General features: G+C 45.7%; 1 protein-coding gene across 6 annotated transcripts in view; it reads right to left on the bottom strand.

The window, feature by feature from the left end:
- The window catches only part of PTPRT (protein tyrosine phosphatase receptor type T), a 709,404-nt gene that overhangs the window by 57,346 nt on the left and 637,821 nt on the right, over positions 1–14,237 (bottom strand). For 4 of the 6 annotated variants that reach the window (XM_044985248.1, XM_044985249.1, XM_044985250.1 and 1 more), the window contains 2 exons: positions 13,922–13,999; positions 13,675–13,722 (listed from right to left, as the gene is read on the bottom strand). In XM_044985248.1, the coding sequence (XP_044841183.1) occupies positions 13,675–13,722; positions 13,922–13,999 (126 nt within the window). The remainder of the gene's footprint in view (positions 1–13,674; positions 13,723–13,921; positions 14,000–14,237) is intronic. The other 2 variants (XM_044985246.1, XM_044985247.1) reach the window with 2 other exon arrangements.

Here is a 14,237-nt window from a genome sequence, read left to right as displayed (position 1 = left end):
TCTCATCTCTAACTAGGGCAATCAACCCAAAGGGTCTTCAAAGCACATTTTAGACAAGCTTTCCTTTTCCTGGAGGTTGCAGAAATAAAACGTGCTGCATTGCTTGTGGCACCGTAATTACGAGAAAAAAGCAACAAAAATAACATTCGCTCTGCAAATTCACACTTCTGATTGTCATTGTTACACTTAACATGGGCTATAGCAATTTGTCACCATGCCCCTAAGGGTACGTCTTCACTACCCGCCAGATCGGCGGGTAGCAATCGATTTCTCGGAGTTCGATATATCGCGTCTCATCTAGACGCGATATATCGAACCCCGAACGCAATCCCGTCGACTCCAGAACTCCACCAGAGCGAGTGGCGGTAGCAGAGTCGACGGGGCAGCCGCGGACGTCGATCCCGCGCCGTGAGGATGGGTAAGTAATTCGAGCTAAGGTACTTCGACTTCAGCTACGCTATTCACGTAGCTGAAGTTGCGTACCTTAGATCGACCCCCCCCAGTGTAGACCAGGCCTTAGACAGACTGCTCTCAGCTCCCACAGAAATCAGTGGGACTCTAGGGTGTTCAGCACCTCACAAGCTCAAAATCCAGTCTGAGTCACTTACTAGTGCTTTATGTGACTCCCCACAAGAACAATGGATCAACATAAAGGAGAATTTGGGGGAAGATGTTTATGAATTCACTATAACACTCTCATTTGGGGAGTAGCAGAGTATAACTTGCCTACGTGAGCTGGAGTATCAGTGAGTTCCAGCTCTATGCGTTTCAAACTAAAGTTATTGCAACAGGATATTATGTGATGAAAATCCCTCTACCAATGAAACGCAAAATAGAAGTATCTTCCAGTGTCTGATGAGTAATCCCAAAGGCAGGAAATTATTGCCTGATTGTTACTAAAATACTTACTGTAGCATACTTTTGTTGCTATATAACTAAACAAACAAAATACATAAATAATTGTCATCCTCATGACAGCTGGTAAATTCTCTGGCAGATGTCATGTACGTTATAGGAAGCACCTGAAAAATTAGCTCCCCGACCCTACAAGCGGCTCAGCATGAGCAAATCCCTGAACAAGTATTCCAGTAGGGCTACAGGCAGAAGCCCTGTCCACCCAGAACTGTTTATAGCATAGAAACCTCAGATTCCTCTTTTTTAAATGTTATCTTGGTTCACAACTTAGTTTTGTTACTGTGAGATAACACATAGAGGAAGAACATACACACGGAGGGTGTCTGCAGACAAGAAAACCTAACTAAGCTTCAAATGACTCCAGCCTTACTGCACTAATGTGTGTCCTGAGTACACAGAGAAGTTTGCTTAGAATCTTTTCCTTTAATATCCACCAGCTCTTTCTGCTTCTGAAATGATAGGCTACATAAATGCAATCATCTCTATTTATATTTTTTTCTCTTAATGTTGGCAAGTGGGTAACGCGATAAGACTTCCGTTGCACAAAATAAATTAGATTTTGAGTGGGGTTTGTGATGGATTTAATTACACACATATACAATCTCTGTCTACTAGAGTTAGGGTTGTCAATTACTTGACATCTCTTAAGGACTGGTGTGGCATGGCTAATATCTCTCTGCATTATGCTACTGATACGGTGGCACTTAGTAAAATTAGCTCACTTTTTTATGTGCATAGGCTTTATTATATGACAAATACCCAACTCGAAGGTGATGCGCTATATGCATGGTGCTATGACAAACATGAGTAAAAATTATCATTTGACTAATGATATGGATTTAGCCAAACTGGGCACATTAATTAGAGATGAGCCAACTGGAAGCATGGTTTGATTTCCTAGCCATGTTAGAGGCAGTCTGGAGAGTGCATCCTTCATTCATCTTTCTTTTGTGGGAAAGACAATGAGCAGCAGCTCATGCGTTAGCCATGCTGGCTCATGATGGATAAAAAACAAGGCTGCAGAAAATCAATTCCCCTTGGTCTTAAAAACACCACTGCCACATTCTAGCAAACATTTAATACTGCATATACTAACCTCGACTGAAGTTTTTGAGCATTTCCTTTCCCAGCTTCACTAACAAATGGGATACGTGCTTAAATAAGGAGGGAGAATGCACTGCTACAGTGGACTTGGACCTGGGACTCTTCAGTTCGAGCCCCAGCTCTGCCACTGATTAACTGCGTGGCCCTGATCAGCTCAGTATTTCTGTGCCTCGTGTAAAACGAGGCTAAACGCTGAGAACCTCAGAATACCATACACACCTGCATCTCCCCATGCCCAACCGTCTGATATTTCCAAGGAAAACTTTGCCCCCACCTTGGATTGCCTCATTAGCCACTGAAGCAGGAAGTCTTCTGCACTGACTGCATGTAGCCATGTAGTCAGTCTCACAGGAATGTCATCAGAGAGTCTCATCAAGCAACAACCTTCAACCTCCTAACGCAGGTTATTTCACAGCTGCTTATTCCACTGCAAGTGACATTTAGTAAATTGGGCTGCTGCTGGGAGGCCACAAAGAGTATGTGAGCCACCAATTTTTAAACCTCTAACAGCTTAAAAATATAAAACATAACCCATCCTTCAGATTAAGTAGTCAATGATGATGCAGCTCACTAATGAAACAATATCATCATAATCTTCACCTTTAAGCTGCTCAGAGATATACTGTAGATAAACCCAGGGCACGTGTGTAATTGCACAGCACCAACCAAGAAATGCAAAAATCTAGGGCAAATTTCTCCACGTGTTTAAATACAGGCCAGATTGTGTGTGGTTTCTGCATAAGTGCACGGAGGAAAGAAAGGTGCAAGGAACCTTTCGCTGTCTTGTTCCCCATGTGCAGGGACAAGGCAGAGTTAAAGTTCCTGTGCTCCCCTGAGGGCTGCGGTTGCTTCGGGCTAGCACCCTCTCGGGTGCAGTGTGGACAAGAGCAGGGGGAATTGGAGCCATGGCCAAAGTTCATTCTACACACTAGGAATGGCAGCTAGCTAGGTGCAACGGGAACAACATGCTGCACCCCTCCACCTCCATTCACTGGGGAATGCTGGGAGATAGCAGCAATTTGCAATGCCTTCCAAAATAGCCCCTGACACAATACAGTTCTAAATCAGCCCTGATCAGGGCTGCGCCTTCGTGGTCCAAGCTGGGCCATAATGAAACAGCCAGGACACAGGCCTCTCCCGCCTCTCTTGCTTTCAGCTAAGTATTAAATTTCCCAGCACAGACACTTGCAAACATAGTGCCTGAATCCAGGGATGTTTCATACCAGAAAGTTAAGCAGCTAAAGAAATGCATTATAAAAGTATTAATCAAGCAAAGGGTGGGATGGAAGCCAAAAAAACCCATCCCGTGTGTCTTTCTATCAACAAATCATGTCACAACTGAGTCTGGTGAGTCATCTAGTATTCCAAACACTGCACATTTATTAGCAGAAGGCGTAACAGATGGGAACAAATATGCCAAGCTGCAGGTAGCACCGTGTGATGGATATTGGTTTCTGAGGTGGCTGATGCTCTTTCTCCCATATTTTACATAAACCAGTTTTACCATCAAACTGTTTTGCAGATGCAGCTTTGTCCAGTGTCTGGACAATGGGATTGGAAAGTCAGGAAAATACAGTTACTTACCTTATAGTAAGTGTAGTTCTTTGACATGGTGTCATCAGTGTTCATCTCATTCCAGGTATGCATGCTCCACTGGATTCCCCGCCCCCTACACCCATAGAATCATAGAATATCAGGGTTGGAAGGGACCTCAGGAGGTCATCTAGTCCAACCCCCTGCTCAAAGCAGGACCAATCCCCAACTAAATCATCCTAACCAGGGCTTTGTCAAGCCTCACCTTAAAACCTCTTTTGAGTAACAGTGTCCATTAGGGCCGCACATGTGCCCTGTCCTCTTTAAGCTCTCAGACAAGGTCATGAAGGGCAGGACTGCCATGACACTCCTTCAGTTCCCTTGCAACTCAAAGCCCAAACAGCAGAGATGGAGGGTAGGTTGTGGGATCCTCACTGACTATAACTTCTCGAAGAACCAAGGTTACTGTAGGATAAGTAACCATACTTTGAGTATGGATCCCACTGTAGGTGACTGGCAATCAGTATCATCCCCGGAAGGTGGGAGTGAGGTGGTTCAGCTATATCCGTCAAATGGAGATTGAAGTACTGCTCTTCCAAACTTGGCATCCATGTCAAGTACACAGTTTCACAAAGCTCAGTGGAGTGCTCCATGTGGCTGCCTTACTAATCTCAGAGATAGGTATAGATCTGAAGCAGTCCAAAGATGTTTCCTGAACCCTACCGGAGTGTGCTTTCATATTTGGGGGTACAGGTTTGCTAGCCAATTTATAGCAAGTGGAAATGAATTGTGTAATCCACTGAGATTCTCTGGGATGAGACAGATTGGGCCTTTGATGTCAGAAATGGCCACGAAGAGGTAGGGAGAAAATCTGAAAGGTTTGGTCCTGTTGATGTAATAAACCAGGGCCCTGGACAACATCCATAGTACAAAGTTTTGTTTCTTTTGGCAACATATGGGGCTTCAGAAAGAAGACTACTAAGGTGACAGACTGATTCAGGTGGAATTCTGAGACCACTTTAGGGACGAATTTAGGGTGTCGTTAATTCACCACTTTATCCCTGTGGAAGGATGTATATGATGGTCCAACCATGCAAGCTTGTGGTTCTCTTGACTCTTCATGATGGCTACAGGAAAGACCATCTTGATGGTGAGATTATAACAGAAGCATTCCAACAACGCTTTCAATGAAGGCTCCTTAAACAACAGGAGAACCACATTAAGGTCCCATATGAGAGTAGGGTCTTTGGCTGCAGGGGAAGTACAGAGAAGGCCCTTGAATAATCTTGATACTGCAAGGTGTAAAAAGGCCGTATGTGACCATATCGGAGCATGGCATGCGGCTATTACAGCCAGATGGACCTTAAGGGTAACCCCGATGCTACAGGAGCAGCATGTAATCCAGAATTTTTGGTATTGGGATCTCAACTGGGTTCACAAAGTTCTGCATTGCCCAAATGGAATTTTTTTTCCACTTCAAAGAGTAAGTCTTCCTGGTGGAAGGTTTCCAATGCTATAGAAGGATCTGATAGACTTGTAGGGATCACTCTCTGTTGGGCTTGCTCATAGTAAATATCCAGGCTGTCAGACATAACAATTGAGGGTCCTGGTGCAATATTTGACCCTGGTTTTGTGAGAGCATGTCTGGACTGGTGTGAAGGCATATGGAGAGCTGGCTGGATACCTGTAGGTGATCCAACAGCCAAAATTGCCTCTGCTATTAAGAGGCTATTTTGTTCTGTCTAATATTGGATATGATCCTGGGGATCGGGGGATTGCGTAGAAGGCACAGAGTAGTCCTCAAGACCAACAAAGCACAAAGGTGTCCAGACAGGAGCTGAGCCTCACACTTTCCCTGGAACAGAAGTCCTTGCACTGGCATTGTCCAGCCTGGCAAACAGGTCTACGGTGGGAGTTCCCCACCAGCAGAATATTGGTTCTAGAATGGATGTCCACAATGACCACTTGTGGCTGTTATCACATTCCTGCTTAGGAAGTCTATCGGGTAATTGTTGACCCTTGGTAGGTGCAGAGTTATTGGAATGACTCAATGCTGATGGCGTCATTCCCAGAAATTGATTGCCTCCAGGCAGAGAGGGAATGATTGAGTGCCTCCCTGCTTGTCTATATAGTGCTTTGCTGATGCGTTGACAATCAGGATCTTCATTGTGACATTTTAAAGATGGGTAAGAATGCCATGCAAGCCAGTCTGATGGCTCTCAGTACCGAGATGTTCATATGTAATTATAGATTGTCCTTGCATTTGCAAGTGGCTCCACCCTGCCCCGATGTGTCTGTGACCAGTGTTGTTGTTGGGGAAGAGACTGAGAAGGGTAACCCTTTCATTACATTCAGTGGGAAGCCATCTGTCTGATGTTATAATAGACAATGCCTGGTGGTATGGCATGAGGCAGCTTCCCAAGGTCATGCTCTCTGGAAAGGTTTCTATACAGCTGTCCACCATCCCATCAAATTTGCTGATGGGTCATCCCAGAAGGTGGAGGGGGATCAATGCCCTTTGTTTTACCCAGAGCATTTCCTGGCCAGGTACCTACATTTGTCCATGGTACCCTGCTGTGCGCAGTCTCTGATGACGCAATGTCTGAGGGTGGTATGCCCTTCGATAGGGTGGAGGAATGTAGATCCCCAGAAAGCACTGGGCTGCTTTGGAATATTTCCATGCATGTAGGGCCCTACCAGTCCATTCACTGAACTTCTCTGACCCCTCGAAGGGCAAGTCTTCAATCCTGGCTCATACTTTAGGAGGGATACCTGAAGCTTGGCACCATGACGCTCTACAAATGTCCACTACAGTGGTCACAGACTTGGCCTTGGTGTCAGAGGCCTCCATCACTGCCTGTAGATGGCTATGAGCTGGTCTTTTATAATGTGTTTCAGCTCCTCTGTTTTTGTGAAGGTGTTTGGCCAAGAAGGATGTCACCCTATTCCATATAAAAAAGTCATATTTTGCCAGCAATGCCTGACAGCTGGCCACTCTCAATTGGAGCGAGGCTGGTGAGTATGGCTTTCATCCAGATGGATCATAGCCTTTGGGATCTTTGTCCTTCAGCATGTTTTTGGTGGGTCTTGACTCCCTGAGCAGTTGAGACCCTCAGGGAGTCGGGGTTGGGAGTCAAAGTAATCAAAACTGGAAGTGTTCCCTGGTACCAGGTTTTGGCACATTTAGCTATTGCTGGAATAGTGTCTGGCATTTGCCACGAGGTTCTTGCTGGGTCTAGGATGACTCATTTATAAGGAGCAGGACAGCCCTTTTCAGCCTACTGCATCCAACTTGTGAGATGTCAAATTTGGGGATGTTGATGGCTTCTGTGCCACTTGCTCTACAGACAATTTGAGGTCAAATCTCCTGGCTCCAATACCATTTCCACACACTGCTTCAGAAGATGGAGGTACAGCATCGCATCTCTCAAGTTGCAGGTTCTTGCAGAGAAGGAGAGGCAGATCGAGCAACTGCTTGGGACATGAGACTCTCCCAAGAAGAATAGGCATTTGCTGTGCCTGTCTTTCAGTGCAATTAGCTCATCACAGGATGGAGAAGGCTTGAAGTCTGTAGGGTTTGAGTGCACCATTCTAACAACTTGTATAGGGGGAGCTATACAGAGGGGTTTGCAAGCAGTTTTTAGTTTGACAAACATCAGAACAGACCTGCCTAGGAAGAATAAATGAATGAAGGTAGTTCAGAGGTATCTCAGAGAAGTGGAATAAGCTTTTGGGAAATTTAGCCAAAGCAATCATATAGCAGACTGGATACTCACTAGTTTCCTTCTTGCTGCAATGGGCAGTAAGAGGGAACTGTGAGAGGGTCAAGGTCACCCCACCTTTTGTGCTCTCATAGAGGAGCATGAGGTAGCACAGGGTGCATGCATGGGCCTGACACTGCTATTCAAAAATATCTGGTCTCATGTGCCTGGGGCACATACACACCTACTGTGGCATACCACACTGACACACTTGAAGAACTGCTCCTGGGTTGTGATTCTGGTTTTGTCTGCAATTCACCAGGCAGCCTTGAGCAAGTTGCTAAAGGTTTTCTTTTCAGAGGGGTTGACTACCTGTGGCTCTTAACTTCAGCTGGAACTGTGGCTGCAAAGCATCTCTGAAAATCAATTTGATTCCTAATAATTATTATTGCTTTTCTCTAAACGGTGGGATTTTGAAAGCCTTTGTTTTTTTTTCCTGTAGGAAGTCTGGATCAAGTCATATATAATCTTCCCTTTAGCCTCAAATTAAGAAGTGTACAGTTCGCACAGCGATTTAGCTGTCCTAATAAGACCACTGTGCTCACTACCCAGAATACAGGTGTGAAAACAGCTCCAGCAAAATAGGGGCCTCTGTTCTGACAGATGCGAAATGCAGAGCTGAGGGTGGACAGCACCTCCCAGCATACTGCAGCAATAGGCCTTGCGTTGTGTAGGGAGTACAGCTGTGATATGAATCCACATTTAGATCTCTCTTAGGGTACGTCTACACTACAAGACTATTTCGATTCATCTTAATTCGAATTTCTGGAATCGACCTAATGAAGTCGAAGTTGTGTATCCACAATAAATACACTAATTCGACTGTGTGAGTCCACAGTAACGGGCGAAGCGTCGACTTTTGAAGCGGTGCACTGTGGGAAGCTATCCCACAGTTCCCGCACTCCCCGCCGCCCATTGGAATGCTGGGATTTCCCACCAATGCATGCTGGGGGGGGGGAAATTGTGTGGAGGGTGGTTTTTGGTAACTGTCATCATTGAACCGTCAATCACGCCCAGCATCCCTCCCTGAAAGCGCCAGCTGGCAATCTGTTCGTGCACTTTTCTTCTCAGTGACAGCGCGGGCGCCACAGCACTGCAAGCACGGATCCCGCTGCAGTTGTGGCCGCTGTCAGCTCCTCGCAACTTATCGTCCACCTCTTCCGCAGTCAACTGCTGAGAAATTTGGCTAATTTTCAATGGTGCTGCGAGCAGTGGTGGACCATGGGGGATGTTTTACCAACATCAACGTCGGGTGGCCAGGCAAAGTTCATGACGCGCGTGTTTTCAGGAACTCTGGTCTGCTTAGACGCCTGCAGGAAGGTAGTTTCTTCCCGGACCACAAAATAACGCTTGGGATGTGCAGATGCCCATACTGATCTTAGGGGACCCAGCCTACCCGCTAATGCTCTGGCTCGTCACGCCCTATGCAGGCACCTTGCACAGCGACAAGGAAGTCTTCAAGTACCAGCGAGCAGCGAGCAGCATGAACTGTGACTGTTCAGTTTCTTCACAGAGAAGCTGAACCTGCCCGTTTCTTTACCAAGTTACTGTTGACTAGCCTCTGCAGTTACATACCCCGTCCACCCCGCTTCCCCAACTTCTAACACACATTTAAAAATTAAAGTACGTGCTCCACTGTAGCTTTACAACGGTGTCTTTATTGATGACTTTGCGTTAAAGGGTTGAAACTGGGACGCACACTGTGCTGGGTAGGGTGTGTGGTCATGTAAAGACCGCCTCTAAAGTCGAGGTTTGACATGCTCCCGCTCCCAGACCAGTCAGCAGTGCCGGACTGGTTGTTTCAACGAATCCTGCCATCCCTCCTTTTTTGGACTCTGTGTGCGGGGGCTATGTGGCCTTGTTGCGGGGGAGGACGGATACAGATTCCACTGCTGCGTGGCTCTGCAGTCCATTACAGGGACCGTTGCATGACATCTGTAACCCCCCTCCCCCACTACAAATGCACGTACCACCCCCAACGACAGAAAACCTGCAAACCACCTCCCATACCAGCTAACCGCCTACTGACTGCACTGTGTGTGTGACATGCTGCTGATCCAGCCCCTGTCTCTGTACCCTGCTAAAGGTGACTGTCCTATGCATTACACTACCCCCTCAACCACCCAACGACCCACCCAAGACATCTAACACAGCGTTGTGTAAAAAACCATGACGGAAAAAGTAAGTAACAGAAAACTACTTTTAATAATCAACAACACAGTAAGGGAAGGACTTTTCAAAATGTAGTGACTGATAGCTTTTGGGTAATTTAACACTGTCCTGTGGTGCAGTGACAGTTTTCACGGCCCCTGGTGACCCTCCTTGTTATTTTTGATGAGGGGGGGATTGGAGTTTGAGGCGGGGGTGGGCGGTTGCAGATACAGTGCAGGGGGGCTCTGTCTTCCTGCCTGCGGTCCTGCAGAACATCGACAAGGCGCCTGAGCGTGTCCGTTTGCTCCCTCATTAGTCCAAGCAGCGTTTGAGTCACCTGCTGGTCCTCCTGACGCCACCTGTCCTCCCGTTCGCAGAGTGAGCGGAGCTGCTGAGTGAGGTTCTCCCTCCACTGGCTCTGCTGGTCCGCCTTGGCTCTGGAGCAGCCCATAAGTTCAGCAAACATCTCGTCCCTTGTCTTTTTCTTACGCCTTCTAGTTTACGCCATCATCTGTGAGGGGCATGGTGCATCAGGTCGTGATACAGTTGCACCTGTGTGATGTCAAAAAGGTAGTGAATTTCTTACAATGATACATTTTTAAAACAAAGAAACATAGTCTACTCGGTGTCTGTGAACAAGAGTATGCACAGCACCTGTCTCATGCGTACTCACTAATGGAAAGTTCGAGTTCTCTGAATGCGCTTTCATTGCCTGGGGTATTGGGCTGCAGATCAGAAAACCTTTGCAGGAAAGAAGAATTCATGTAGCAGCAAGGCATGGTAAGCCAAACACTTTTGGATTCATAGAAGTGAATGTACAGCTCTGTCCTCTTGATGCAGGCAATCCTGAAAGCATAAACTCGGCCCCTGTTGCACCCCCTCGTGGCTGTTCACTGGGAAAGATCCCTGTATGCTGCCACTCTGTAGACTGCAGCACGTGGCTGTTAAGTGAGGCTTCTTGTTATGCAAAGGAACAGTTAAGCGCTCCCATTACTAATAGTACCCCAATTAGTCTAATTTCATGCAGGAGTGTGCGAGAGAGATCACCCTGAGGAGAGTCTCACGGGCAGAGAGAGCGCGCATGCTTGAAGAAAGCCACCACAACCCAGGGGCCTACTCTGCCATGCTCGTGAGGGCAATGGTCCCGGAGTTCCAGCTTATAGCATGGCACAGCAAAGTGTGCTACCTCGGGGCACACGATAAGCTAGCTCTGCCAAGGAACCTCCTGCATAGACTTTCAGATTACCTCCAGGAGAGTTTCCTGGAGATCTCTTATGAAGATAAAAGTTCCATCCCCCTGTATGTAGACCTTCTGTTCTCCTAATGTCTCTCCCTGTTTAGTTACTAAAAAAATGTTAACTTGTTGGTCTTAGCTGCTTTTAATAAATAAATGTTAACTTGTTTAAAGCACTTACGGACTGATCCTTCTCCCGATTCAGGGTCCGTGGTAACGGCTGGGGAGGGTTGGTAGGGGATCTCAGTGAGGGTGAGGAAGAGATTCTGGCTGTCGGGGAAAGCGCCATCGACTGCCTCGTCCTCCTCATCTTCCCCGTCCGCGAACATCTCCGAGGAACAGTCCGTCGACACTATCCCATCCTCAGAGTCCACGCACACTGGTGGGGCAATGGTGGCAGACCCACCGAGAATGGCATGCAGTGCCTCGTAAAGCGGCATGTCTGGGGCTGGGCTCCGGAGCGTCCGTTTGCTGCTCTGAGTTTCTGGTAGCCTTGTCTCAGCTCCTTGACTTTCACGCGGCACTGCGTTGTATCCCGGCTGTATCCTCTGTCTCTCATGGCTTTGGAGACCTTCTCGAAGGTCTTTGCATTCCGTTTGCTGGAGCGCAGCTCCGAAAGCACAGACACATCGCCCCACACAGCGATCAGATCTGAGACTTCCCGGTCAGTCCATGCTGGGGACCTCTTTCTAGTCTGAGATTGCCTGGACTCCTCTGCTGGAGAGCTCTGCATCGTTGCCGGTGCTGCTGAGCTCGCCCCGATGAGCAACCAGGAAATGGGATTCAAACTGTCCAGACAGGAAAAGGAATTCAAATTTTCCCGGGGCATTTCCTGTGTGGCTGGTCAGAGCATCCAAGCTCCGACTGGCGTCCAGAGCGTCAACAGAGTGTTGCACTGTGGGATAGCTCCCAGAGCTACTAAGATCGATTAGCATCCACACCTAGCCTAATTCGACATAGCCATGTCGAATTTAGCGCTACTCCCCTTGTCAAGGTGGAGTACCGAAGTCGAACTAAGGAGCCCTCTATGTTGAATTAAATGGCTTCCTGGTGTGGACGGGTGCGCGCTTAATTCGATTTAACGCTGCTAAATTCGATTTAAAGAGCTAGTGTGGACCAGCCCTTAGACAACACTTCGTTTTTGGGAAACTAAGAAATACAACCCTACTGGAAAATGGACACATTCTCCCCCTGGAAAAAGAACCCTCTCTTCCCAAAGTCAGTATTGTGACAGATTGCATGAGAAATGTATGTACTGCAACAGTCTCTTCCAGCCTCTCTTTGTCTTTGTTCCTTTGCTGTTACCGTGTAATACAGGGCACTCATGTGCTTGTGTGTCATTTTTTCCTGGTCTAACTACTGGGCTGCTACCTGCTCAGGGTAACGTTTAAGAAAGCTGCAGTAGATTACTGTGTCTGGAAGGGAAAAGTTACTGCAGATAATCCAAAATGACAGGTCTGATAAATACCACTGGGTAGATTCTGATCTTCCACATATCTGTTTTCTAATTCATAGCAGGGGAATTGCCTTTTTCAAATTCCACACACAGTAAGTACAGGCGTCCTCAAGGGAGATCCAAAACTGGTAGGCTATTACTACTGTTGTATTCAAGGGTACACCTGTAATAAGTTTCTGAATAGTTCTTTCTCCTTTAGCCAGCTTAAAAGTTTCTTCTGCCCATTCTGCTGTCTCTTTGTTAATTTGATGGGGCAGCATATTCTTTTTAAAACTCCAAAGAATGAAAGTTTCAGAGTTGGATACCTGAAGCTAGACTACTTAGATTGGTATTTAGGCACCTAAATAAAAGTGGCTTGATTTTCAGAGGTGCTGAGCACTGACAATTTCTATTAAAGTCAAAATGAGTCATGGCACACTCAACTACTCTGACATTTACAAGGTCACTTTTATTCAGGTGCTGAAACAGGGGATTTGAAAGGTAATATCTAACATCCAATTTTGAAAACTTTGGCCTATAGGAGTCTCCTTTCATAAAATAAAATTACCATTATGCATTTTCCCTTGGCTTTAACTCAGTGCAAACTCTCTTAACATAGGCAAAATTCTCCTCTGTGATCTGCACTTTCTACTGCATATTCAGTACTCGTTTTGTACCAAATTCCCATTGACATTAATCTCGGTTTTCTTCAGGTTTATGTATAGCACCATGGTATCCAAGTGTTGATCAATGGGAGTTTTGTGCATGACAGACAGAGTAGGGTAATGTATTACAAGTGGAGAAGTTTTTTTCTTGCTTTTACAGTTCTCAATGTACTCAGTATGAAAGTCTCCCTTTCCCAAGCTCAGCCCCTGATTTCTGCATGGAACCTGTTGCACTCATAACTGATTGCATCCAAAGAAGCAGGCTCCAACCAATTTTGAATATGCAAACACATTTACACACATGAGCTAGGGATCTCAGATCTGATCTTCACATACAAAGCATGTGTGTGTCAGCTTTGTAGACACAATCACTTACATGAGCCAAAATGGTTTCCAAAATTGGAGAATGGATGGAAATTTGGCCCATCATATCACACCCTACACATAAAAGAGGCACCTGACACCCCTCAGGTTCTCAAATTTTGTCTTTTATTCTCCTTTTAATAAGGAAGATAGTGCAATTTTTTTTCCTGATCAATTTTGTCCACTTTCCAAGATTTCACTAATTTTAATGTTTGTGTGCATTTTGAATGGAACTGAAATATACAATGATTTGGGCCTACTTTTTATTTAAGCATCCACATCACGTTATTCCAGCATAATGGCAAACAGCAGCTCTAAGGGGAAGTCACATTTCTGTTTTGGTTGTAGGACTACACTTAACCTTAGAATTGCTTCAGTTTCCGCAATAACAAAATGGTGGTCAATCCAAAGGAGGGTTGTACTATTGGAGCCTAAACCATTTGACAGTGTCCCTTAGAGTCATTTTCAGATGCTATAAATGTTTTCCCTCCACTGGAGTACAGTGCACCATACCTGTCTTCTTACCTAGCAGCGCAGTCGATGGAACAGTGTCTGATGATACTTTGAGATGGAATTCCGGTCACCCACACGACACGGATCAATGGAAATCAACAGAAGATCAACGAGGAAAACAAATTAAAAAAATGAAAACAAGGTTAGCCGTATCCAACATTCAGAAGACTCAGTCCATATGTCATATCGGGAAATGTAAAAAAAACAAAGAAAACTAGAAAAATAAAATAAAATCTGGCACTAGTACCTGAGTAGTAGGAATTCAACAAAGATTTGCTCTGAAGGGTTTTGCTTTGGACAGAAAATGAACAAGGAGAGGATGATGCTAGGTAGGAAAGACACAAGGAAAAGACTTTAGAAACATATATATTTAGAGAGACAGAACAGGGAGAAAGTTCCTCAAAGAACATGGCAATATTGAATACATAGGGCTTATCAAAATTAAATCAGTTGTTCACCTGAGCACGCATATTAACTTTATTTCACTACTATAATACTACTGGCCCCAAACATTGAAGTACTGCTATTGTAACGTATAAGATTTGGGAACACTGTAGAATACT

Source organism: Mauremys mutica, chromosome 13 (genome assembly GCF_020497125.1).
Source record: "Mauremys mutica isolate MM-2020 ecotype Southern chromosome 13, ASM2049712v1, whole genome shotgun sequence".
Classification (NCBI taxonomy): Eukaryota; Metazoa; Chordata; order Testudines; family Geoemydidae; genus Mauremys; species Mauremys mutica.
Note: the sequence above shows the minus strand (reverse complement) of the source record. Positions and strands in the feature narration are given on the sequence as shown.